The sequence below is a fragment of the Myripristis murdjan genome, chromosome 4 (assembly GCF_902150065.1).
Source record: "Myripristis murdjan chromosome 4, fMyrMur1.1, whole genome shotgun sequence".
In the NCBI taxonomy this organism is placed as follows: domain Eukaryota; kingdom Metazoa; phylum Chordata; class Actinopteri; order Holocentriformes; family Holocentridae; genus Myripristis; species Myripristis murdjan.
In genome coordinates, this window is record NC_043983.1 from 29169886 (window position 1) to 29197523 (window position 27638).

General features: G+C 40.6%; 1 protein-coding gene across 1 annotated transcript in view; it reads left to right on the forward strand.

Annotated features, from left to right (window-relative positions):
• The window catches only part of LOC115357883 (BMP/retinoic acid-inducible neural-specific protein 3-like), a 36398-nt gene extending 13745 nt beyond the window's left edge, over nucleotides 1-22653 (forward strand). The window contains exons 2-7 of the mRNA XM_030049641.1: nucleotides 192-382; nucleotides 3164-3348; nucleotides 11827-11932; nucleotides 12420-12656; nucleotides 14953-15175; nucleotides 20772-22653. Of these exons, the coding sequence (XP_029905501.1) occupies nucleotides 192-382; nucleotides 3164-3348; nucleotides 11827-11932; nucleotides 12420-12656; nucleotides 14953-15175; nucleotides 20772-21888 (2059 nt within the window). The 3' untranslated portion in view covers nucleotides 21889-22653. The remainder of the gene's footprint in view (nucleotides 1-191; nucleotides 383-3163; nucleotides 3349-11826; nucleotides 11933-12419; nucleotides 12657-14952; nucleotides 15176-20771) is intronic.
• Nucleotides 22654-27638: the final 4985 nt, after the last annotated feature.

Consider the following 27638-nt stretch of genomic DNA (forward strand, 5'->3'; position numbering starts at 1 on the left):
CAGTATATGTGAGTGTGCATGCATGCACTTTGAATTTGTGGCCTGTATTTTATTCGATTCACGCCCTTTCTTATATTCAAGCTTACTCGTGTGCATCTTTCTTTTACTTGCTTGTGCTTACGTGCATGTATGTCCTTTGCTTACACTGCACCTCTGTGTGTGTGTGTGTGTATCTGTGTGTAATATTGCAGGGAGTTTGGCCGCTGGAAGGTGAACAGCCTGGCCCTGGAGAGACAGGAGAACAATGGCTTTGCCCTGCCTCTGGACCCCGAGTTCCTCCAGACCATCAGGCAGCTGGGCAGGAGGCCCAGTCTCAGCGCCATCACCGACAGCATTATCAGGAAATACGGAACCCACTTCCTGCTCTCCGCTACTCTTGGAGGTAAATAAATGAGATGGGCTGTGTTTCTCTCCTTTTATCAACGTTTCTTAGCAGGTGGAGAAAAGAGGGCCAGCATCTAGCACCAGGTTGTGGTAGCACTTAGTCAGGACATTTGAAGTCCTAAAGTCACAGTCAAACAGTGTTTTCATAACCATTTACTTCCTTAGTTTGATGCATTTCCCTGAGAGACAGGTTTATTTGTGGGCTGGGCCAAACACAGAGATGCATCTTTTAAAAGGGTAAAGCAATGACTGATCGGTTAAGAAGAGAAAGGTAGTTTCATACAATGGGAGGGGCATGAATGTTGAAAAATATTATATTTTTATTTTTCGAAATTCTGTTCACGCTCTACTGGTTCAGCCATGGCTGGAGATACATTGTTTTCCAGGATTTGTAGTTGCTATAAAAGTACAAAACATGAATTATTTGGCATTTGTTGATCAATGGGTGAATATTCTGGCATTAAAATTAGCGAACAAGTTGAAAAAGTTAGTTTTCATTTCATTGTGACTTTAAAGGTGCTTCATGTAGCACTGTTACTCCAATACTCCAATGGTTTGGGGGAAAAAAAAAAAAAAAAAAAATTCTAACTTACCCAGACTGAGACAAGATATTTGATACCATTTTCACCTCTGTACATCCTGTGTTTCAGTTCCTATGGGTAGCATTTCATGTTAGCTTAGCATAAAGACTTGAAGTCTATGGGAGTCATTAGCCTAATTTCCTCTAAAATGGTTCTTATTTTCTTTCTTTCTTCCTTTTTTTTTTTTTTTTTTTTTAATTCCAAGATGGTATCGAACATCTTGTCTCATCATGTCTCATCTTGTCTCAGTCAGGGTAAGTCAAAACAAGGGTACTTTGCCAAAATGTCAGCGTATTCCTTTAAGCATAAGTATATCACTGGTAAAATGACAGATTGGTGTGATTACTGCACACGACTGGTAGGTTCAGTCTCACACCAGCAGCAAAACAACCACAAGACAACATTTCCCACAGACCTCTATGCTTGTGTTGATGCAAAAAAATCCACCGTTTGTCATTACCGTTGGAAGCTACAGCTCTGAGCTCGAACAGAAGTGCCCTTTCCCACTTCTGTGCAGTAAAGCAGACTCTCTTTGTGCCATAAGAAATCCAGTTTATTGCTAACATCCATCGATCCATCCCAAAGGCCGCAGTTGGATTCCTGCAGAGTCTCAGCACCGATCACAACACAGGGATGTTTTAGATTGCCAACCAGCTGTCTTGGTTGTGTTTCTTTCAGTAGAATTACACTCATCTTACTGCTGTTATTATTTAAATTCAGTCTTATTTTCTTGTTTGCATTTGAGGCAGCCGTACCGTACAGTAGATGTTATGTAGCAGACAACTGGGTTGAGTTTCCCTTTATAGCAATCAAAAGAGTAGGCCCTCAAAAGACAGTTTAAAGCAGATAATATTTAGCTTGTTTTATTACATGCGGGGAAAGTATCTGAAAAGTAATGCTTTATGGAATCATAATATAAAGTGATGGCCCCTGAATTAACATTATTATTCAAGCTCATGGTCTACCAGTATTTTCTATGCTGCCTATACATCCTTTATAAGGAAAAATGACAAGCTCCTAGGAGTATAAGCTTTGTGTGGTTGCAGAGTTTTGCCGGTTTAAACAAAAAGGGCAGACAAAGGAGACAATGACAGCTGCTGCGGCATGATGATTTGGATAAAATTAGTACTGTGCGTCCCCTGTCGATTATGAAATGAGCCTTGAAAAATAGATAATTCAGCCAGTCTTATAATTTAGAGATCCAAAGAAAACAAAATTAACCTTGAAGACATCTCGAGCTTGTCTGTCTCATTTGTTCTACCTTTGGAATCATTTGCAGCAATCTTTTTTTTTTTACTCCTATACATGTAAATAATCAAAGAAAAACACAATTTCACCAACTGTAACAGAGCACAATGCAATTTCCCTGGCACAATATTGTACACAGCAATTTTCTCTTACAGCTTGATTAAATATAATGACAGTGTCAGCAACTAGTTTCCACTCTAAGACAGTTCTTCAGTGTTTGCAGAAGTTCTGGTGATGTCTCAGACCTATTAGACCTACCAGGGCTTAAATCTAACAGCACAGCCATTCTGCAGAGAACCCACTCTGCTGAAGGCATACGAGGCAAAATGCAGAGTAGATGCCAACTGAGGCTGCCAGTCATCACAGAGATGCCCTTGTTTGTTTACAGTAATAACGCTAATGTCTCCAAATGAAATGGAAATGAATGTGGTAGTTATTTATTGTTGCTGAAAAGTCACATGCAGCTTTTAATTTTGCCCTGACTCGTTTAAGATTTGAAACCTGCAGCATTAAAAGTGTAAGAACAATACTCGTTCAAGCTGCAGTGTCATCCGGGCAGGGTTGTGTTTTCATAGAACAAATTCAAGGTTATCTTGTACCCTGTAGTGCTTCTTTTTTTATGTGCAAGGATGGCAAACTCAGCTTACCCTCTTTTTCTTTGTTTCTTTCTTTATTTCATTTGTGGAATTGACTTTACCAACCTTTTAAGGCTGATATAAATCTTCAAGATCTAAATTAATAGGGTACATTATAGTAGGAGGTATCAAAAAAGTTAAGGTAAAATAAATGATTTTCTGGATAGAGCAGCTTTGGTTTGCCTGGTGATGAACACTGGCTGGAGCTCAGATTATCCTTTTTTTATGTATAAATACGTCATTTGGTACAATTGTGTGTGTGTGTGTGTGTGTGTGTGTGTGTGTGCGTGTGTGTGTGCATGCTTGTATTCAAAGGGGAAGAGTCATTAATGATCTTTGTGGACAAGCGGAAGTTGAGCAGGACGGCTGAAGTGAGTGAATCCAATGGAACAGCTGTGACTCTGGAAGCTCTGCACCAGCTGGCTGCCTCCTACTTCATTGACAGGGAGAGCACCCTGCGCAAGCTGCACCACATCCAGATCGCCTCCACTGCCATCAAGGTAAGAACCTTCAACCCACTGTCCTTGTGTAAAATATAGCAGGGATGAACCAAAAAAAAAAAAAAAAAAAATCAGCTGGTCCAGCAGAACAAAAGACAAACCCTGGAAGTTTGTCTTACCAAGTTTCTCTCGATTAATGGCCGTATGTGACGAAAGCTGCTGAATGAAGACATTTGATTTTGTTTAACTGTGTAAATCTAAGTTTTTAAGGGCTTTTTAAGGGCGTTTAAAGGGCTTTTTTAAGGCTAACTCTTTCTAATGAGGCCGGTTTGTAGCATGGGAGCTGGAGAGCCTCCGCTCAGTGGATTCACCTCATTTGAATCAGAAAAGCTTGTGTTGGCCAGTCGGGGTCCAGTACTTTGCCTGTTGTGCGAGTGAGGAATTAGCCTCCAAATTAATGCAGTAAATACCCTCTCAACTAATCTACATCATGATAACCATTTCTCTTACCCTGAGCCATGGCATATTCAAAAACGAAATGATTATAATTGAATATGGAACCTTTAACACTGAAAACTAATACATTTCAGCTGTGTTTGACTCTGCAGGCAATCCTGTAAGCCCGTCCAAGGCTATTACAGCCGAAACGTGCTTTTAATACTGAAGCCATGTCAAATTGTTCCCCATGAATAATACAGTCAATAGAAAAAAAAAGAAAAAAAAAACTTTTGGACAGCACTGTAAATACAAAATTGATTTGTTGTGCGACTTGACTTTTTAATTTAAAGAGTAATATGATGCATTGACTGATTTAGACTGTTGATGCACTTACGTTTTGGAAAAGATGTGGTGCTTGCACTCCCCCCTCTGGGCATTAATACGGGCACAAATTATTTAAGTAAATCAAAGTCCACTATGGTCAATACTTGCCAAGTACTTACCACTTACTACCAATTACTGTGTGAAGTTTATGACCCGTCTACAGGCTGATGATGGGATACTCCAGCTTGTCCCCAATGCAGCATATCATTATGCAGCATATTATTAAAAGATAATATTTTAAAAAGACAGAAGGTAACCTAAGTCCTTAGTTGACAAAATTATAAGCCTTTTACAGACTGGATCCTCTGTATTTTAAATGCGTGGAATGATGAAATTCGGCTATTTTTTTTTTTCTCCACATATTTAATTAATGAACTCTTCTCAGCGATGGCACTTTCAGACCTGACTTAATGTGCCCTCCGAGCCCGAAGCCCTTATAACAGCCTCTCCATAGGTTATACAGGGTAACATCAGCACCGGGGTTCCTCCAAATAAATATTCCTGCTGTGCTGCATGGCAGAAACGTCCAGAGAGAGCACCCTTAGCGAGGTGACCCTGTAAAGCCTGAGACGTGGTAGCTGGAAGGTCAGCCATCCGTTTACTGCACATTATGCCGAAGAGCCGCAGGGCCAAATCCATCCTAAAGCCGAAATGCATTTACGATGCAACATTATAAAAGTGGGAACATTTTTGATTTCAAAAACTGTTCAGGACCCACTGGCGGTGGTTCACAAACTTCATGCAGTCAAACTACAAATATTGAAAGTAAAAGATTTTTGGTTTATTTTAAGTCATTTGATAAAATATCAGAGAGAGCAATCACAGTGGTAGAACTTATAGGTATATAAAAGGGCCGATGCTGCTCACATTCTGTTTCAACTGCAGATTTTAAAACCACATTTTCTTCACTAACTGTGTGTGATATGCACTGTGGTAAACTGTGATGCCACATACACACAGGCAGGCGAGTATGTGGAGTACAGTATGTCACAGCCCCTCTGGGTCTGTGCACACACAAAGAGCGAGAGAGAGAGAGAGAGAGAGAGAGAGAGAGAGAGAAGCTGAAAGGGAGAGGCGTTGTTCACTTCCTTCCCCACACTGTAATGGGTAGTGTATTCAGAGGCCGGGAAGATAGCAGCGTATTCCATGCATAACAAGATATGCTTATGATGTAAATATCAGCCTGCATCTTTTACTTCTCAATACCTTCTGGGTACGTTCATTCATCATTCTGTCATTTGTTATCGAGGAGAATGAGTTGAATTGGCTGAGTTTGCCCTTCACACCACCGAAAGTGTTTTTCTCTGTGCATTCATCGGCGTTTGACTTCTGGTGTGGCTGTGATTCGTTTGCATTTTTTTTTTTCCTGTGTACAGATTAACGTCGCACGCTGTAGGTAATATCAGCATCATGCAAAGACATGGGACGAGATGAGATGAGATGAAGACGATGATGAGATGAGATGAAAATAAATTCAATCAGGACACCGTCGTCAAGATAAAGCCATTTATTGGAGTTTGGCGGTGTGGCTCTGCTCGTGTGAATCTTAAGATCAAATCAAATTAAATGGCAGATCCTGGTGCAGCAGGCGGGGCTGCAGGTGCTGAGGAGAAGTTGGTTTAGGTGGGCCGCCCGATCACCCAGCCACCCAGAAAATGTAACTAAATGTCTACCGATGATATGAGATGAGACTCAGAAAAACATTTAGCTGATGGCAGCATGCAAAAGCTTCAACATCAGCCTCAACAAGCATAACACCTTCAGTGTGTCTATGATGTCGTGGTAAAAAAAAAAGTTATATTAAATCAGCTTTGGAAACTGTTTTTGAAATTATATCAGCAGGCGATTTTGATCCTGATTTCACTAAACGATGGCAGCTATCGACGACAGCAGATGTCACCTCAACTTCAGATGAGGTGCCAAACTTCACACAGGGTTTCGGTGTCGGCGCAGGCTGTCATTTCAGCTTTCAACTGGGTACCTTTAATTTGACATTTTCATCATCTCTGCATATGTAGCATTAATTTAAAACTTTCAAGAAAGTCATTAAAAAAATAGGCTGACTAACTGTGTTAGTGTTGGAAAATGCTGCACCGCTACTGCTGAGAGAAAACAAATTTGAAAACCCCAGTTGCCCTCGGGGCTGTATGACAGCACTGAAGTATTTTACCATTCAGTACATAACAGTAATGAGTTCTGTGATGTCTGCATCGGTATTTTATACACAATATTTCATTTGCAGAAATCGTTCTTATAACGGCTGGATAACTGTGTTGTAAAGGCAGTGTAAATCATAGTAATTATGCGCGTCTTTAGATCATGATGAAGTCAGTGTGGAAAATGAACTTATAGTAGCTGACAGTCAGCAGCAAGCGGCATACCAACTGCGGCGAGACACAGACGGCGGGGGAAAACAGAAACATCACCATCTATTTCAGTCTGATAGGGTAGCTTGAGCTAAAAACCTGCTTGCCTTTTCTGAGCCACAGCCCATTTTTCATGGACTTGTCCTTAGTGATGCCCCACTATACAGGCCATCAGAGATAAAACTGTACATTCTCTAAAGTGAATTGGCAAGAGGACGTAGAGCTGATTTGGCAGCCACCGCTGAACCAAAGTGCTGCTAAAAACCCCTCTGATTGAGATGAATAGAGAAAAAGCCCTCTGTGGTACATTTGTTTGTGAGGCATTTTCAGGTGACTGATGTAAAATATTCACAGCGTCAGCAGCCTTTAATTCAGAACATGGGTTTTTACCTCACCCCAATGAAGATGGATGCCAAAACAAGGCTGGCTTTAAGAAGAGCACTGGTCCCCTGGTTTTAAGAGATAACATATTTTAAATGGGAGAAATGCCTGGCCTGAGGGCCTGTAGGACTAAGCACAGCAGCCCTGCAAACATTCAGAGAGAGGGAAAAAATGATAGCAATAAATAAAAAAAGGCTAAAAGGGGATGGTGCGCCTCGACTCTGATGAATCAGTCCTGCCATTTCAATAATTTCCTTTGAGAACTTCCTTCATTTGTCAACCATGAGTTAAGGTGTCATGGGCTAATGAATAGGAAACATGAAAAGGACAGGCGGGCCGTATTTAACAGGCCTTTAGCCCAGGACGGAGGTGCAGGAGGCAGACAGGAAATGCTGCATCAATCAGCGTGCCCGACTTTGATTTGCGGCCCAGGTTCGTTTGTACTGAAGTTTCATTAAAGTTAAGTTAGGAGGAGAATATCACTGATGGGGAGGAGAACTGATAAGAATTGTTTGACCCAATTTGCCGTGCAAGTCTTCGCTGTTCAGTCAGTCATGCCGTGTTATGCTTCATTTGTCGGGGTGTAAAGGGATATACTGTATATAAGGCTAAGCTCTAGAAATCTGATAATGGCTGGTGAGGAATGGCGGCGGCGGCGGAGGCAGCTCTCCGAGTTTGGAGCAGTTTTGATGGCAGGATAAACAAAAAAAAAAAGGAAAGGAAAGAAAAAACAAAGAACTCTGTCCTCTTTTATCGCTTGTGTGTGGATGAATAATTCATTATGGACAGATTTTCTAGCATCTTCATTATTCAGAGAGGAAGATAAATGTTCACCGCTGCCTTCTCTTTGACTTTTTGCCATTTCCTCAACCCTGTTCAACCCTCCACAAGATCCAAATATTTTTTTTTCTCCTGTCTCAGACTCAAAAGGTTACAGGTAGAGAATCTTCAAATAATTGTATGGAATTAATCGTGAGTCAGCTGCCGGCTACAGTTTGATGTCTGATTGACTTCTGATGTCGAACCTGGGACTAATTTAACCTCACCCGGCTTGGATTTCTCCTTGATCTGAGGCTGGTTCAATAAAGGAGTAACTGCACATAATAAAATTTGCTCTCTCAGCCCTCCTTCAAGTGGCTGCTGTTCCCTGCTAAATGGCATAGCTTAGTTTCCCTTAAAAAGAGACTCAGTGAACATAGCACCACATACAGTATTAAATCCCACTTTCTTCTCCTCAAGGTTTGGGCTGTTCCCCTGTGGTTTTCAGTGGCCCCCTATTTTCTTTTTAGGGCAAAAGATAATCTCATTCTGATGCTATTTTCTTCCTCTTCCTCTTCTTCTCCCTCAGTTGATAAGCTTATCCCTAGCTGGTTGACATTAGAGTGTAAGCCAGTGCAACAAAGTGGTCTTAAAACATGCAGTGAAATCCTCAAAGAACGAATAAACAAGCAGAAACATATCTTGGATGCAAATGTGGATTTGCACATCTACTATGCCTTGGTGATTAAGAAAACAGGGCAATTCTGGAAGGTGCAGTGAATGAGGCAATTTCAAAATGAGCAATGATCCTCATGAAACATTAATGCTATCTTATACTTTTTTTTTTTTTTTTTTTTTTTTTCCAGCAAGCAGGCAGTGTAGGCATTTTAAAGTCCATTACGGCTACGACATCTGACAACACTAGCTCAGTGAGTGTCATTTTATGCCGTTTTTTTGGGGGGGGATTTATTCATAGGTGGGATTCACAAAAGCGATGAATCTTCATTAGTTTAATGCTCGTGCTTCACTGGTATTATGATAATATTAGAGCCCCGCATTTTGAAATCATGAATGCGTTTCAAAGCCATCTGTATCAGTGGACCTTGTTATTTTGAACCCCTTTGCAAATGATTTCGTTCCGTCATTCACCGTTGCTATCATAAGGCGTCTAAAAAAGGGCTTCAGGATTGGAAAGAGGCTCCAGATTTCCGTCTCCAGATGCCAACAGAGGAGCGCTCTCTGGACTGCTAAATGGTTTGTCGAAATCTCAAAACGTGCAGGACTGCTTAAACAGAGCAAGACATCAAAAGTCCCGCGTTTAAGGCAAACCGAAAATCACACGATGATAATACACACAAGTCACGTCCGCAGCATGTGCAGGCGATGCAAACTGCTTATTCTAGGAAAGCCTTTAAGTGCAATTACTGGTTCCATTAAATGCAGCTGTTGGGTATTCTCACACAGTCAGCACAATTATCTCACAGTCAATTATAGCATATTAATAATTCCCCACACCATCCAGTCCATGTCATTTACATATCGCATTTTAGGATATCTCGCATGCTTTGTTCCCCTTTTAGCAAAATACCCCACGAGGTCTTGAAATTATTGAAATATACAAAAGCATTTTTTTTTTTTTGGAGTTGATTTGTAAGTGAGACGATTGGCTGTGCCCACATGCTCTGCTCCACTGAGTTCTTGTTGCAGATGGTCTCATTGCTATGCATAGAAAAGCCATCTTTAGATTCGCATTCGGTCAATTTTCCCTTTAAGTTGGACATCTGTCTGTGTTAGAAATTAATCTGCGGATCCCTGTGGAGGCTGCTCGGATTTTAATTAATTGCGTTGACACATCAATAAAAAAAAAGAAAAGAAAAAAGAAAAGAGGAAAGGAACTCAAAGTTTGTCTCTGTCTCTCTCTCCCCATCTCTCTCCCTCACTGCTGTTTTGTACTTTTCATTAATCGGAGGTCACCAGTTTTTCCGTGTCACTGAAAATAATCGTGCTCTCATATTCCCAAAGAACACATCTCAATAGCAGCAAGGGGAGCACAGCAGCTTTAAGTTAGCTTCTCGTTTGTGTGCGCATACCTCAGCTTTTATTCATCGCCGTGCCGCCCTGCGCTCAGTATCCTCATTGACCTTAAAGTAGATGTCAAAAGAAAGGCAACTTTTCCGCCCACCGAGGGAAACATGCCCCTTTTTCTGCTGGCTGGATACCGTAGTTGCCGTCATTAATCTAGCAAGGCAATGTGGTTACTTTTATTGGGCCTTTGGGAAAATATTAAAAGAAGCCGTCATGGTGTTTCGCAATAATTCGCCAGTGACAGCGAAAGAGATGGATTTCCCTTCAGGCTGGCAGTTTGTCTTTGCTGCCCGAGGAGCCTCGATATACGCGCGCTCTAAATCAGGCTTTTGTCAAGGATGATTGAGCCGCGATTGTGAACAATCTAACCATGAGCTCAGAGGAGAGGAGAGATTCTACAGTGGGTTGTTTTTTTTTTTTTTGTGTTTTGTCAGCACAAATCCAGTGTTATGTCTTTGAGGCACAGATGTAGTTGCATCTTTCAAGACCCGATGCAAAGTTGAGGAATCCTTTTGTGTCTGACTCAAAAGGTATTCGGTTTTCACTGAACTTTTGTTTCTCACATCCTATTGTTTACCTGACAGCTTTGGATAACTCAATATTCTGTTCGCCCGACTCATTTGGAAGTTTATTTCCCCTGTCATTTTTCTTTTTCCTCGTCATTTTGGGAAAAAAATGAAAGTCACTTTGACCCTGAAGCGTTTTAAAGACTGTCTGTTTTCTCGCTCAGTGCATGCCTGCTGCCCAGAGTACTTCACAGTGACCATGCATTGATTGGACAGCACCAACTTTTTTGGGAGTTTGGCCCGTTGGTCTCCCTTGCCAATATATGATAAGAGGATTTGGCACCAAAATCATGTCTGTGTCACCAGGAGATAGCTTTGTTGGGCGCATATACTGACACTTTAGTCAACAGTTGCTAAAAAAAATCCTAGGCAAATGGCAAAATCCAAAAGTTTTTAAAAGAAATAACTTTGGTTGTTCATTTTTTATATGTTTGTTATTAAATAAAGACATAAAAACACTCAACTTTGTAGTAAAATATTGTGCCTTAACTTCTGCAAGCAGTTTCATCTTTCACAACAAAATATAAATCCTCATATTAGTCTGACTATTAACTCAATTCCTGCAAAAGTAAATCCAGTTGCATTTTAAAGAATGCATTTCTTGGCAAATAAATGTCTGTTTTACTAGTTCACTAAAAAAACAAAAAAACAAAAAAACGGGCAGCTTTAGATGCATCATGAAAATTAACTACCCATCTTAGAGTTATCTAAAAGTTGCTACAACCTCTCATTTCCAAGCTTTTAGGACTAGAAACTTGCGAATTTCCTGATAAAGTTGTAGAATAGATAGTGCAATCTATCAGAGACACAGAGATGATGTTTCTGACAATCATCTTGTTCCATATTTGTTAAAATGACCAATGAGCCAAACTAAAAAAAAAAAAACTGGTGTTGTGTGGTGCTGCATGTTTCATACCTATTCAAGGGATGAATAATTAAGAGATTACAAGGAGGCTCGTGTTTTGTGCATAAAACGTAGTGGCGTAACGGTACATTTTCACAATAGCATCAACAGTATGTCACATTAGCCACGCTTTATATTGAATAAAGTGGCACATTCATGCCAAGCAATTACATGAATACCCAAGTGTTTGGGATAATAATTGAGGCATGCTTACAGTGGCATCACAATGGATTTTAGCATGTCATGGGTATCACTGGGTATTGTAATGGGTAAACTCATTGCAGAGATGGATTTGCTCTATCATTTGACAGATCACACCACAACATAGCCATTATGCTTTACTCCAGGGCTCTTTATCTCAACTCAATTTCCACCCCTCCATCTCGCAAAGTCATTATCCTAAATATGATTTGCAGAGTGGAGAAATCTAAATAACGTCTAACATATTTTGTGTTTCTCAGAAGAGGAGCTGGCGATGGGGGGAGGGCACTGGTAATCTTGTTCTACATGACATTCAGTCTTATGCGCTTCCTCATCCTCAAACCCCCCCCTCTTTTTTTTTCCTGTGTCTCTCTCTTTGTATATTTAATGACGTTAGTGGGTTTCTCTCACAGTATGGATTATTGTCATGTGCCTCTGTTTTCCCTCCCTTTAGGTGACCGAAACAAGGACGGGCCCTCTCGGATGCAGTAACTATGACAACCTCGACTCTGTCAGCTCCGTTCTGGTTCAGAGCCCTGAAAACAAGATTCATTTGCAAGGTTGGCCATCCATAATTGAACCCCCCCTCCCCAATTTCTGATGGAATTGTCACAGTGTCTGTTCTCTGGCAAGCCTATAACTGCAACATGAGAATGTCAGAATGAATTTAGCTTCAATCAGTCTTTTTTTTTCTTTTTTTTCCTTTTTTTTTTTTTGCTGTTCATGCTGCAGAGTTCAGAAGTGAATCCCAGACAATTAAGATGCAGAACAAAAGTAGCAGAACCGCGCAGTAAAAATAAAACTTAAATGAATCCCAGCGTATCGCATGGGACGCCAAGCATATGTCACACATGGCAAAAAAAAAAAAAAAACAAAGAAAAGAAAAGAAAAGTGAAAATCACTGCCGCTCATCAATGATTTACAGATGTTGCATATGATTCTCATCTAAACATTTTCTCTGCTTTGCACCGAAGGTAGCTGCGATTCCCACTTCATTTATTCATGTGGCATTTCCTTGCTGCTGTCCCTTATCTGTCCTTGCCCCAGGCCTCCAGGCCATACTGCCAGAGTATCTCAGGGCCAGGTTCGTGCAGGCGGCTCTCAGCTATATTGGATGTAATGAGGAGGGCCAGTTTGTGTGCCGGGACAATGACTGCTGGTGCCAGTGCAGTGTGGACTACCCCCAGTGTAACTGCCCTGAGGTGGATCTGAGGGCCATGGAGGCCAGCTTGCTGCACATCAGAGATTCCTGGAACATGGCCAACCAAGACTTTGAGGAGTCAGGTCAGTGTTTCCCCTGCACCGTGTCCCTCCCCCTGCAGGAAAATGACCCCCCTCCGATTGCTAGCAGAGTTGAAAGGCGAAGAAAACAAAGCCAGAAAGGTGATGAAAACAACAGACAGTAGAGTAAATATACACTGTGTGTCAGGATTTAACTCTCCAAATAAGAGCCATTTTTTAAAGTTGCATTATTCAAGATGAATATATAAAAATTAGGCCATATCATGAAATTGTGACATGTAATAAACAATGCCCCAACGTCTCCATGCACAACAAGAAAGCTCAAGAGTGCTTAATCCAGAAAATGTTTTTTTTTATATTATATTTCCCACTTTTTTGGCTGAAAAATATTTTTTGCCACTCTATCTATTCTGCATTCCCAGATGTAATGTCACCACAAACCAGCCAATTTGGTAACCAAGAGCGGTTTACTGATGTCACATCACATTATATCGGAGTATTGAAAGCTTCACATTTCAAGCAGGTAGCTCTGGCTGCCATTTGGGGTGTGAGAAAATGTGAGAAAATCACATACTGCTGCTTTTGCTTTCAAAACGACTCGGGGAAAAAAAAAAAAAAAAAAAAAAAAAATGATTTGTGGATGTGACAAGCCCCATTCTTTTGTAGTTATATTTCTACTATTTATATTATTTAAGCTTATTTATCATCAGCTGGAGAGGATCTCAGAGTACGAGGCACATCACCCACCGTCAGATTACAGGTTTTGTTATTAGTGTTGCTCCTTGACAATAAATCACCAGTTGTCACTAACAACATTCCTCTGTTGCTAGGGCATCTTGTTATTTTGCAGCTGTATCATTTGCAAGCTGCACCCATAGTTTCTCAGTGCGATTCTCCTCTTTATTATTGCTGGCTGTGTTTTTCTTTATTAAACACACAAAAGTTGCATCTGGTCTTAATGGCTTAACAGCGAGCAGATCAGAGCATAGCTGCCGGTAACTTAAAGGTGAACGCCGACTATCTTCAGCAGTAAAATATGCATTGCTCTACCCTTTGAGCACTGTGATTATAGACCCAAAAAAAATTGAGTGGGTTCCAGGGCCGGAATTACAAGGCCCAGCTGGGTAAGGTCATATGAGCAGCTTATGTAGCTCAGACACTAATGTGGCATGCCCTCTTTTGCAGCACCTCTGTTTTTAAAGTCATACAAAGAGGAAGCGTTATTACTTTGCTGGGTTCAGCGGCTGACAAGATAATAATGGTGTGAAGAGACCGGGCTTGCAGGGATGAGTTGTCATTGTCTCGGTGGCAAAATAACATTCTCAATTTGGCAGCAAGTGGTAGTTTCCCCCTATCCGTCGGACACTTGGCAGTATAGGCGGCTTTACTTACAGCGCGATGGAGCACTATAATTTTATCGACCCCACCAGCAGTCTGATAACACATGTGAGTAGGTCACTAAATAAATAATCTAAAATCTTTACTTAATACACCATGCAATCAGAGATACAGGGGGAACTTGCCATAATTTCCAAGTAAGCACACAAATCTCTCTCTCACTCTTCTCTTCTAGTTTAAATGGGAGGAAGATGCCTCCTGTTAAAAAATGTAGGCCTTGGAAAGGACCACTAAAACCCTTTAATATATTTCATTACAAGCCGTTTAATCACCTTATTAATTTCATAGCAACATGTAATACACCTTGAGTAATCACCGGGGAAGCCATTGACTCTAAATAGGTTTTCTCATCAAATGCTGTATTATCAAGATAACTTTAACTAATTACAAACAGCGCAGTCATTTTCTCATCAGCGATGCACTTATATTGATTTTCCAAATAGCAAATCATGATGATGGTGGTGATGATGATGATATTGTTATTGAATGCCTTGGAAATGTAATCTGTTTATTCTGTGTTGTGTGCCCAGCAGACAGCAGCTCTGAAAGCCTGCTGAAAGCCTGAAAGATAATATCCTTTGTGCTGCATGTCCATCAGTTTGGCCAGCGGTCCTATTTTCTCACAGAGGAACCCTGCATACTAAACCCTGGAAAAGCTGTTGGCTGTTCATTAAGGGGGAAAAAAACAACTTACCCCCAACCCCAAATTTAGCTCTGCCTCTCTCCATTAGCATATGTGTCAAACAATATCACTTCCAGTTTGCCCTACGGCTGCAGTGCCTATGTGGTCTCTGCAAAATGATTCTCTCATTTGCCCTGGCGATATCAGCTAAATACAGCTGCGTAAAAATGATTCAAGAGGAAAGGGGAATCAAGAGGGTTATTTTAACCTGGGTTAGAGGAGTGGGTGTTCAAATATCCATGCCTCTCTGCCTTCCAGATGAATTTCAAAACTTCGTTCGGAGGCTCCCCACGTTCTACGCCCTGAACACGTCGGCCATCCAGTACTTTTGGAAGATGGAGCCGGCTGTTCATCAGCGCTACAGGCAGCTGGAGCTCAGCACCCAGCAGCTCGTGAGCAAAGCCCGCCGCATCGTCAACAAACTCTTCACTCTCAGCAAAAGGTGTCGAACACAGCCCAAAATTATTATGCTGAGAGAGAGGTGAGAAGCTGATAAGTATTCCCGCTGACCTTTCACTTGATGCGGAGGTGTGGAGGCGATGGCAGTGTGCGTCTCTGTTTGTGCGCGTGTGGTTATTAGCGTGTGCATGGGAGTGTGTGAAAATGAGAAAAAACACCAAAGCCTGCAGCTCAATCACAAGTGGTTTAAGCCAAGGTGTGAACATCGGCGCTCATTTATTTGCGTCAGCCCATTCTGTGCCGCATAGCTCTTTGTTATCCCCTGAACTAGACATTATGGTAATATTAAGCACAATCCATTAGCACTTTGCTATCCAGCTGAGGCTTTAGTGAAGTGAGCTACACTGTCACTTTCGACGACTTGGCCAGAGTCCCAGCCGAGGTGTTTTTTACATCCAGGGAATGTAACTTGGCCCCGTGCAATAAAAGTTTGTAGTGTTTACAGGAATATAGCGTCGCATTTGGCCGACTGTTCCACTAGTCAGTCTATCTGTTTGATAGTGGCCCCAAAATCATCCATATGTCCCTCGTACATCGTTGATTCTGGTGCTCCATGCCAATATGTACCAGCAAACCCTACACTGAGTGATAGTAGGACACTAACATTATTCCAAAAGAAGATAGCTGACCTTTCAGAGAGCAAAGCTCGTTAGCAAGTTTTATTATTTGGCCTTTAGATTCATTCAGTGCATTTTAAAGTAAAATACCATTACCTTAATGCAGCTGATGGAGGTAGATTTATTTTTAGCACAATTGCACATGAGCAGCCACAAATCCATCGGCTGCACGGTGAATTCTAGGTGTTTACAATGTGCCACTGCAAAACATTTTAATCGCTCTCTGCAGAAACAGGGAAAGTAGTCCCTGCCAGTGCAAAACACTGTGCTAGTTGTACGTCATATTTAATGTGAATTTTGCCAAGCTCCACAAACTCTGTCGCTACATAAAACTTTGGGCAGTTAATTTAAATTACTTCGTTTGGTTTAGAGCTAGTTCCCCCTTTTTTCCCACATGTTAGCATGGAAGCTTACAATTAAAGGGCCATGCCAGTGATTTTGCATGTTTAGTGTAATATCTACAAGATGTATATTCTAATTGATGCTAATTTTGTATGCATATGCAAGCAAAATTAGCAGAGACGGCTGCATACTTTTCCCAAAGCAAGCAGTCATCATTTTTAACTCTGATATCATGTCTTCTACCTTTTATTCAGCCACTGGTTTCCATTCAGTCCACTACAATATGAACATTAACTTTCTGAGACTTCAGATTTTCTCCACACCACTGTTCCTCCACTGTTATAAAGACGTCTGTGTGAGTTTTCCTAAAACCTGCAGCACTCTTGTGTTTTGACGACTTGAAATTGGACTGAGTAAAAGGGTCCTTCCACCAGAAAATAGTCCCCGGGGGGAAACGTTTGCTACACACAGCCAATTATCAGTTTTGCAGTTTATGAATGGTGACAATTTTGTTAGCCACTGAAGCAGAACATTATAAGGTGGGCGTTTCAGCCAACAATTCAAAAACTGAGGCAAATCAAGGGACTTTGATTATATGTTGCGAAAACTTTAGTAACCCTGAGTGATTTGCAAAATGGTTTGTTGCGATGTAAAAATGTGGGTAAATTGTGTCAATCATTCCAATCAAACACACTGAAAGTGAACACTGGAGCCACTGATCTGCTGGTGATGATTTTAGTGTCATCGTCACCAACTGATTAAGTTGAGCAATGAAAAATGTCCCCAAAACTCACTGAATCCATTTAATTTGAATGTTTAGGTTAGATAAAGAAGTTATCAGTGAATTCTGGGGTCAGTAGATACAACAAACAGGAAAAATCAAAAAGAGCAATGTAGTGTATTAGTGTTTACTTGCATTTATGAAGCTATTAAGTGCAGAAATGAGTGATACTGGTAGTGATGACAATATGGTCACAGGACATTTCGATACCATGTTAATGCTCTGTTAAAACAAGGAAGAAACCTGTTACTTTATGTCAAAGGAGTTAAAACACAACTAATCAGAACACAAGATGTAAGGCACGATGGCCCCCTCACTTCACATGGCGCCTTTCTCATCAAGATTCATTGTGGGATGTATAAAATATGCGTAATGTACGTAGACTTTTTGCATTTGGCAAAGTCAGACCGTAGTCGCTTTCAGGAGAAAACCTCAAACAAACAGAGATCTGTTAAAAAAAAAAAAAAAAAAAAAAAAAAACAGAAAGAAAAAAAGCATATCTCTCTTTTTGTGAACGGGAAGTACAATCATTCCCTCTGTTCTGTGGCATATTTCCACATGGCATTGTGTGTAACGACCTAGTTCATGGTGGATTTGTTTTTCTTCTTTTTTTTTTTTTTAAAGGGAATATTCATGCATCTTGTCAGCTATTATTCATGTATTGAAGCATTATACTCTTCGTCAGATGAAGAGAAAGTCAACAGAAAAGAAAAGAAAAAAAAATCATGCTTTGTAGCTTATGCCAAAAATCCATTTTGGAGTTCCTTTTCCTATTGTAACTTTCTAGTACTTTTTTTTTTTTTTTTTTTTTTGTCTGAGATAAGAAAAGCAATACTTTTTTTGAGCTGTACTATCTGGTGCAATACAGGAGGTGTCAGCGTGGCAGTGATGATGCAACTGCACAAAACAGCAGACATGTTGCTTTTGCGGTTCACCAAGTAAATAAATGTTTCTTTCAGTGGAGAAAGTGTAGTGAGCTTTCTTCTACCCCACACCAAAAAAAAAAAAAAAAAAAGCTGTTTTACACGCTACTGAAAATTGAATCCATGTCTCTCCGGAGGAGGGTTAGTCTGTGGTGTTGATGCCTGTGAAATGGGCCAGCAGAAAGCGAGCGGGCCGTGCGGTGAACACCCACCTGGTCACTTCATTTCCGTTACAGTTTACATACGCCGCCGTCACAGTGAGTGTCAGCTTGACAGGAGAACCCCCCCCCACCCACACCCCCTCGCTGTGCTCATCAACTTTTAGAGGTGAGATGTGTCCAACTGACCTCATGGCTCACCGTTCAGAGAGGTTGTTTTCTGAAATTGAAAGATATGTTATGTCTGTGATATATTCCGCATGCACGTGATGTGGGAATATTATGGTGAGGCGGAAGTGTTCATGCGTTCAGATTTGTTCGAATCCGCCAAGCGCCATGATTGGATTTTTCTGCCGACTGTGGTTGCTTATGGGTTCTTCTTCGCTTTTTCACACTTAACACACATGCTCTTAGTGAGTGATGTATTTGATTTTACGTCTGACAGCAGAGCTAATACTGCAGTGTCGGTCTCAAATAAAAAAAAAACAAACAAAAAAACATAGTTTTGTCCTGCCGTGGCGTTATATTCTTTAACTGTAAGTGGTCACCATTTTTTCAGATTTACAGAAGGAGTGTTACTTTAACAGTGGTGCCGCTCTTGCTCTATAATACATAGAGAGACTAATTAGCCTCAGCCTTTGTGCTTATTGTGTGTGTGTGTTTGTTTCTTGTGGCGAGAACAAAAAAAGTGTCATGTTTCTTGCAAAGTTTCAAGTAATGAGAGTTTCCTGTAATGAGAACATAAAATAGGATAAGAAGGATTAATTAGGATAAGAAGAATTTATTTTTAGGTTAAACTCAACACAAATATCAAACACAGGTATAACATAAAATAAAATGTGCAACTTCCTAAATATTTCAGTTATATAATACAACATAGGTGATAAGTGTCATGTCTATATGCGAATGGACATTTCTACATTTCTGTTCATTGCCGGTTCATGTGCTTAAAACCAGGAGTGAAATTTACTTCTTCTCATGGCACTGAGTTGAATCAAATGTTATCAATTTATGGCTCATCTGATCAAATCTAAATAAGTCCAGTTGTATTGAATGGCTTGCATTAAGATAACTTTCCTGTGGATCAATATTCACATGAATCTGATTGAAATGCTTGCATCCATTGAGAAACCCTGTGGAAGGCCAATGGGCTGAAACACACATTTTTTTGTCTGCTGCTGTGTGAATTAAAAGTTCACAGTTGAAGTTGTGTGGTGAATTGTGTGTGTGATGACTTTGGAAATGCATGGCACCCGTTATAGTTCAAAAGGATTTTTGAGTTCGGCAAGTCAGGTCTCCTTTTTTTGAGACTCACCAGCAGTTTCAAGGTCTTCATCAAGTGTGTATAGTAGAAAGTTTTTTCATTCAAAAGTTTTGATCCCCTATTATCATTAGTTGTTCGTGCACTGTACTACTTACAGTTGCAGCTATACAGTACGTGTTTGTGTCTCATCAATGGCTTTGTCAGGAAAACGTATGGACCTTTCTTTCTCTCGGTCAGAATAGGAATTGGTCCTTCAGAAAATCAATTCAGGTAGCCAGTCAATTTAAAATGCACTTTAATAAAAAAGTTAACTTGTGGAGATAGAACTACTTTTTGTTTAATTACTTTCTATGGTTTGTTATTGTTGTCTTTGACCTGATATTCACCTTGATAACTTGTGAAATTTCTAGTGGCCCTTGCATTGTGCAGCCACACCATCAGACTGACTGTGGTTAGGCTTTCCTTCAGAAAATTTTGTTTTGAATGTAGACTGCACATACACACTCATGTTACCCCTTAATTTCATTCAGCAGCGGTCTGCCACCACAACAACAAAATTGCCAACACTTCGAGAGAATAAAACCAGATCCAAAACAGAGACAGATGTGTAACAAAAACAAAAATTACCTCCAATCCCCACTGCTGAAAAGAAATACTATGTTTGTGAAATACTGATTTAGAGTATTATCTCCTTTTCACATCAGCCATCTGGTCCCTTTTCAGAAAGAGTCTCATAAGAGTTCTGATTTACCGTTGCACTTTTCCTTTTTGAACAAACATTATATTTTACTATTGTGGTTTTAATTTTTGGTGCGAAACAGAGTTCTTAAAACATTGTGAAAAATGTCCAAAATAAAGGCCCACCCAGTCAGTCCCTATATGAAAAGAGACTAATATTTTAATTTCTTATGTTTTGAGTGAGTCTGCAAAAGTTTAGAAGGATGTATTTTCATCATATTTTGGGCACTTTTATATGATGAATGCTGTCTGAGAACTGCAGCTGTGGCATTCAAATGAAATACATTTTTGGTGATTTATTTTCCAGGGCAGCGCTTGGACCTAGAATCTAACAAGCCATTTTGGAGACATTAATTCAGTATTAACGTCTGGCTGGCTGGTGATTGGCTGGTCAAATTGGTGGCCTGGCCCTGCTTCCCTAGCATTAACAATGGCTGCTGCCTTATGCTAAGCATGGACGGACTGATGCAAATTTTCAGATTCTAAATGACTGGTTGGGTTCTGATGAGGCCCAGTTATTACTGGGCAAATTCTGAATGGCTTGCATTTTTTGATGACATTATTTAACACAGAGAACGTCATTAAATAGCAAGCACTACCACAATCACATTTTAACATCATTTAAATAACATCCAGTACTGCAACATCCATGCCACAGTTAGGAAAAATAACTTTAATAACCCCTTTCCCTTCACAACTATTTGCATATTTTTGAATAATACATGTTTTAAGAAGTGATTGTGCTGTATTTTTTCTACTTAAGACTCTTAAATGCTGCTTCATCTTTGTTTGCAGGCCCTTCAGCTACTGGCTGAACTACATCCTCTCCATCATGTACTGCAGCGAGAACAACCACATTGGCTCCTACCTGGAGGAGACCAGGAGCTGCTCCTGCCCTTACGAACACCCGCCCTGCCAGGGCGTGATCCCCTGCATGGTGGGCGAGGGCACTTCCTGTGCCTCCTGCTCCTATGAGAATCGTTCCCGCTGCGCCACCTGCAACCAGGGCTACATGCTGAGCCAGGGTCTGTGCCGCAATGAAGTGCCCGACTCCACAGACCACTACATCGGCTTCGAGACAGACCTACAGGACCTGGAGCTGCGCTATCTGCTGCAGAAACGTGACAACCGCATCAGCATTCACGGGATCTTTGTCAGCAACGACGTCAGGCTGAATAACTGGTTCGACCCATCTTGGAGGAAGAGGATGCTGCTGACGCTGAAGAGTAACAAGTACAAGTCGAACCACGTGCACATGCTGCTGGGGATGTCTCTACAGATCTGCCTTACCAAGAACAGCACTCTGGAGCCCATGCTGTCTGTCTATATCAACCCGTTTGGGGGCAGCCACTCAGAAAGCTGGATCATGCCCATCGACCAGAACAGCTACCCAGACTGGGAGAGGACTAAATTAGACCTTCCCTTGGACTGTTACAACTGGACGTTAACTTTGGGCAACAAGTGGAAAACCTTTTTCGAGACGGTCCACTTTTATCTACGGAGTCGAATCAAGGGACCCTCGGGTAACGGCAACGGGACGGTCTATTATGAACCCTTGGAGTTTCTGGAACCGGGACGGAACCTAGGCTACATGAAGATCAACAGCATCCAGGTGTATGGTTATAGTATGCACTTTGACCCGGAAGCGATCCAGGACCTGATTTTACAGCTGGACTACCCATATACTCAGGGATCGCAGGATTCGGCCCTGCTGCAGCTGCTGGAGATCCGGGATCGGGTCAACAGGCTCTCCCCGCCTGGACCCCAGCGCCTGGACCTCTTCTCCTGCCTGCTTCGGCACCGACTCAAACTGTCCACCACAGATGTTGTCAGAATCCAGTCAGCGCTGCAGATTTTCAGTGCCAAACAGCCCAACTCAATGGAATATGAAACAACCAAATTATGTAGTTAATAAGTGGGCAATTGTCCAGGTGCACAGATGGCTGTGCAGCCATTACGCTGGCCTGATAACGGCTAAGAGCAATTCTGGATCAGCGCGAGAGACATTTGGGGGACGTTGTCATTGTCATTATGGATCTCAAGAGTGCGTTTGAGATTCTCATGTCAGCTTTCGTATGAATTTGTACAACATCGTAGAATTAAGGAGGATTTCACGCCACCTATGTCACAGTTTGTTTTTTCTGATAAAACTTAAATAACTTTGACAGTTATGAATATCAAGTTAAAACTCGATCATCACTGACATGTTGCCTATGTGCTGACGTTTGTAGATTGCACAGATTTTAACCACTTACAGTACATACGTAAACAAAAGCTTTTGCCGATGAAGTATTATCCAAGCAATGTAAACATTTCACAATATCAACATTTCTACACCAGCATGTTTTTTTTTTGTTTGTTTGTTTGTTTGTTTTGCCCATCACATTTATTTTCCACGTGCAAAATGAGTATTTTTTACTGCCATGGTCGTCCCTTTTAAACTAGGACATAATGGACAAATCATTGCTTTCAATTTTTCCATAAAACAACAAAATCTCTTTTTTTAATTTATATCACACATTTTTGTAAAAAAAAAAAAAAAAAAAGAAAGAAAAAAGATTTAAAAAAAGACGCTATATTACTCCAGATTTGCTGAGACACAAAATACACCATGATCACACTGTATGTTACATGTGCTTTTATTTTTATAATACTGTTGTTTGTGAAGCAAAAGTTACAAAAACACTGTCTATAAAATGTATAAAACAATTTGTTAATACACTAAATAAAATACATTTTTATGTGTGGTCTATAGATAAGGTACATTTTATACATGAGCTACTCTCAGTGACTAGATGTTGTGTTTTAAGTGGACTGCGTTTTGTTTTTATTTACATATCAGACATTTAGGGTGCAGTGGGTGACCAGGTAGGTATTTGTTGTCTTTTTCAAGGACTTTTCAGCACGGCATATGGCTACCTCAGGGATCAAACCTGTGAGCTTTGTGTTACAAGAAGACCACCCTGCAGCCTTTTTATCTAAATATGTATCATATAGCTTCAAATTTTAGCAGCCAAGTAAAAACAAGCAGATGAAAGGAAAGGTAACAGTTGGTGCCAATTTGCAGAGAGATTGAATGCAAATGTGACAATTGAGACAGGTACATTCAAATCCATTTCATCTGGGAAGGAAATGTTTAATTCAGCGGTTGGCGAATATCATTAGAGGCATCACATTGAGTCCCAAAGCGCATCTGTGAATGATACCTTTTAACGTGGATTTGAAAGCGCATTATCCAGCCAGAAATGTTTCCTTGAGTGAACCTTTGCATTCATCTCCTTGGGCGGCTTGGAGGAGAGGTGGTGTAGTCCAACCACAGAATAATAGATTAAAGCAAAAGAACAGCACAGAGTACAGCTGGCAGCTAGTGCCTGGCATAGTACACCAGGTTAGTCGTGCTTTTTGACAAATGACTCACTCCTTTGGATGCCAATCTCAGCAGTTCAACCTCTGTGACCAAACATTTTCTCACCAAAATAGGGCAAACGATAGGAATAAAGAGAGCATGTTTGAAAAAAGAAATTTTCCAATTTGAAAACTGAACATTGCCTCTCCATAATAAGGTTTTGATCCAAGCAAAATTGGAATCCGATGATGCAAATGCCAATTGAGCAAAATTAGGAGTGTAGGTACTGTGGCTGCAAGCGACCCATTTCTGAACAGGAGAAATGTTTGGGTAGAGAATCACCCCAACATAAGTCAGTCTACAATACAGCGAGGCGAGGAGGATTACCAAGCTCCAGATCTCTGTCTTTTTGATTTACACTGATGGATGGCTGCTGCAGACAGAGGGAAAGACACCGCATCCAGGCCTGTTATCTCAGGTGGGTCTCCCACTGGTTTGTAGTCTCGTGTAATTTGCAGGGGTTTACATCTTACTCCAAGCCTTGAAAGAAAAGTATTACATTTCGAGTCCCCAAGAGCTTTGGGCCAACACAGGGCACGCTGTCCTGTCTGAAGCAAACACAGCCCCTCTGTTGCTCTTTTCTGATGTGGCAGTGCAGAGACTCAAACCTTCCCAGAATTAAATATCAGATGTTTAGGTAGCTTGCAATAACACTGCGTACCAGAGACGTCAGAAGGTCAGAGATTCATTCATCATCCTAGGAAAAATGCAACGAAACAGCTCTGATGTTGGACTTCCCAGCTGGAACCTCAAGATTTCTGCAAACCAAGTTTTCAACAAGAAGTCATTTATTCTTGTATTCAGTCTTAAGATCTTGTTTTTCTTCAAACAAGGGGGAAAAATATCATTGGGATGAAATAATTCCACTTCCACTTGCCAGTGCTCTTCAACTTGTTCCCAGAACTTTCTTGAATAAAGTGGATTCATACCAATGGGCTCTTATGCCTTATCCTGCTTTGCTTGTTCCCAGAAAATCCCTGAAATAAGTGAAACTGCATTGGCATCACCCCACTGCCAGAGTGTTTTATTTGTTTTAATGTATGAAAATGAATATGAGACTAAATGCCAGGTTAAGATGGAGGTCAGATGCTTTGCAGTAAATGTGGCAGCATACACTGCCTTTTAAGATTTCTAATCTTTCTTTAATTTTCAGCATCACAAGACCATGAATTCTATGAATAGTGTGTTAAATTAAAAATAAATTGAAATGTAAAGTTGCATAGAGTCACAGTCACTAACAATTTATGTTTACTAGTGGCTAAAATTGACAGATATTGACATTAATATTGGTTGTTGCGCGAGGAACAGAATTTTTTTTTTTTTTTATCTGTTAAATTTAATCTCACAAGCGTCCATGTTTTGCTCGTGCTTTTTCCAAACCAGACCACTGGATCATACCAAGACTGTAATTACAACCTACCAGCTGGGAATATGCGACTTCCAACTTTTAATGGAACACAGCATAAGCTCCATCATGCATCAGAGAGTGTCTGGTGTTTTGCTTGTGTTATTATTTCCCTAACTTGTGATTTGATTTTAAATGATGTGAGCATTACGATAATCAAAACCCCTAGCTTTGTGGAATGTTTTGCTCTCTGTCTCCACTTTAGAGCGAGCTAACACTTTATTTGGGTTTGTTCAGACACAAAAGGTGCGATCTGATCTTTTCCTTTCATGGCTCTCTCAACTGAGAGGAGTGGCAGGGAATCTAATTTCTTCATGCTCAGGCAGCCATCATGCTGTATCTTTATTTATTCTCTTGGGTTAATTAATTTCAGGACCAGTCAGTGAAGCATGCAGTATACACACTGTATAGCACATGATCAAAACAAGGCGAGCAGAAATGAAGAGATCAAAGTCCCCAGCTATGCAGAGAATGGAGAAAAAAAATAAGATAAAATAACTGGTGCATAATGTAGGAGCTTAGCGCAATGTCAACAGTCCAGGGTGACTTTACACAACTCCATATGCAGTTTGATGTAGCTTGGGGCAGAAAGGTGTTACTGCATCTGTTCATGGAGCATTTAGGACAGCGCAAGCAGCAACCAAGGGAGAAAAACCCATAAGAGTGTGTGTAGAGTCATGCATGATAAGATAATAAAAATCTTCTTTGCGCCACAAAGAATCAATAAAGCTTTTCCTTTGCTGCATGAATGCCACCTAGTTCATGAAAACAGTCTACGACCTCTGATCCCATTCATCAGAGACACAGATGATGATGATGATGATTTTTGGCCATGACTAACTAATGTGAGGTTACTGTCACTGCTGTGTAGACGGATCTTAGCCTTGAGATGAAAACAAGAATCAGGACCACTCAATTTCACAACGGGCACATATTCCCCTCTGTAATGTAATTAAAATATTAACATTGTTCAGTCAAATCAAATTCTGTGCTATGTGCCATGATTTTATTTTTTTCAGATCATCAAGCAAATGGAAAAAACATAATAGTTAAATTAGTTAAAATGCTGAAAATAATATAATGTCATATCAATCGGTTCAAAAATGTGACACTGAATCCTGCAGAGAGATTGCTGGCATTAAAGTAAAATTCAGTATTGCTTACAGTTTGCATTAATAGCTGTCTTTAGCCTTGTTATAATTTTAAAAACTATACCTAGTCAAGTGTGTTTTCATGAATATTGAGCAAGGTCTAAAAACTTTGGAATAAAAGCTTTCATTTATAGTAATTTAATAATGTAAAAAAAAATGTTCACGCCTTCACCTTATTACAACTCCAACAGCAGGTCAGTTTAGGATATTCATGCAATGAGCACACTGCTCTCACATAGCTGTACTTCAGATTATATCATTTTTCCCCAGAGGCACATGTTCAGTAATTTGAGTCAAACTGGTTCTCCAATCGGCACGCAGCGACTTGCTTTTATTGTTCAGCATTGTTTTGTTTCTCCTCGGCTTATTCCTAGTTGCCGTTCCCCACAGAGCAATCTGTGAATCTCTTTGAAAATGTACTTCATAGTTCACCACACAAGCTACAATCAGACACAATTCCCAATGTGACCCCAAGAGTTGGAGCTCCCTCTCCTTCAGGATGAAAATCCTCCTGCAAACTCATAATGCCTTAATAGTGGCACTAAAACATAATGTTAAAGGATGAAAGTGATATCGCTCTGTCTGTGCAGAATGTGGTGGGTGAAGGTGACAATATTATCATCATTTCAATGCCAGATCCTCAGAGAAAACATTCCCTCAGAACCTTAAAGTAGGCGGTGAGACAAGGCGTCCTGGGCAAGCACAGGCACTCTATGACTTTTAGAATAACTCCTCTGTGAAAAGACTTGGATAATGCTCCTCATATCATACAGACATACTAAATGTCTGAAAGTGAAGGAGTTTTGAAGGTAATTGACATTCATGTGGCCTACCTGCAGTGTACTTGAGCTGAATATTTTGAGTACAAATGTTTAGGGGTATAAGTTATTTTTATGCACATTAGGCTTCCTTGCCAGAGGGGGTAAGTGAATCTAATTTAGCGGCAATAAAACTAAATTAATGGACTACAAGCATCAGAGCACATAAAGAACTAATTCCATCTGAAAGTAACATTAACATGGAGGGTATGTAATTGCGAAAGCAGTCTATAAAAATAGTGATTTGGTCGGCCAAATGCAAATGTGTCTCTCACTCAGCTCCACCAAGTTCCAATCAGGCGTGACTTTCCGTCTGGATTGAAGAGGGAAGCTTTTTCCCCAAATCATCAGATTTCAGGATAGCCCTGAAGTGTATGAAATATTTGGGATAATGAAGTAGAAAGAGATTAGGCCTACCCAATCTAGCTCTGACTTTGGAAACAGGTTCCGAAGTTGCATTAAGCGCATGTAGCGTCCAGTGGGTTGCCCTTGTGTATTAAGTCACTTCATGCTACAGAAACACGACATAGGTCCTTGTGTTATGAGCCGCTTTGGATTAAACAAGGCTGATGGCACACTTGTCTAGAGTAACATTTATCAAACTTTTAAAAGGGTTCTAAGAGCTCTGTTCTCAAAACTGTGCTATTTCTGCTCTGGGCTTTCAAAGTGCTGTCAGTGCTAGCCAGGCAGCATTGCACAGCCCTTGCAGTACTTATTAGGGCCCATTCCTCTGATCTCTCTTCATTCTTTAAAAAAAAAAAAAAAAAAAAAAAAAAAAAGCAAAAAGAAAAATGCAGGCTTGGGGGGGTGGGGACTACAGTAACCAAAATATGCTAACCTCATTTCTTTAGAAAATAAAAACACATGTCTCTTTTTGTTCCT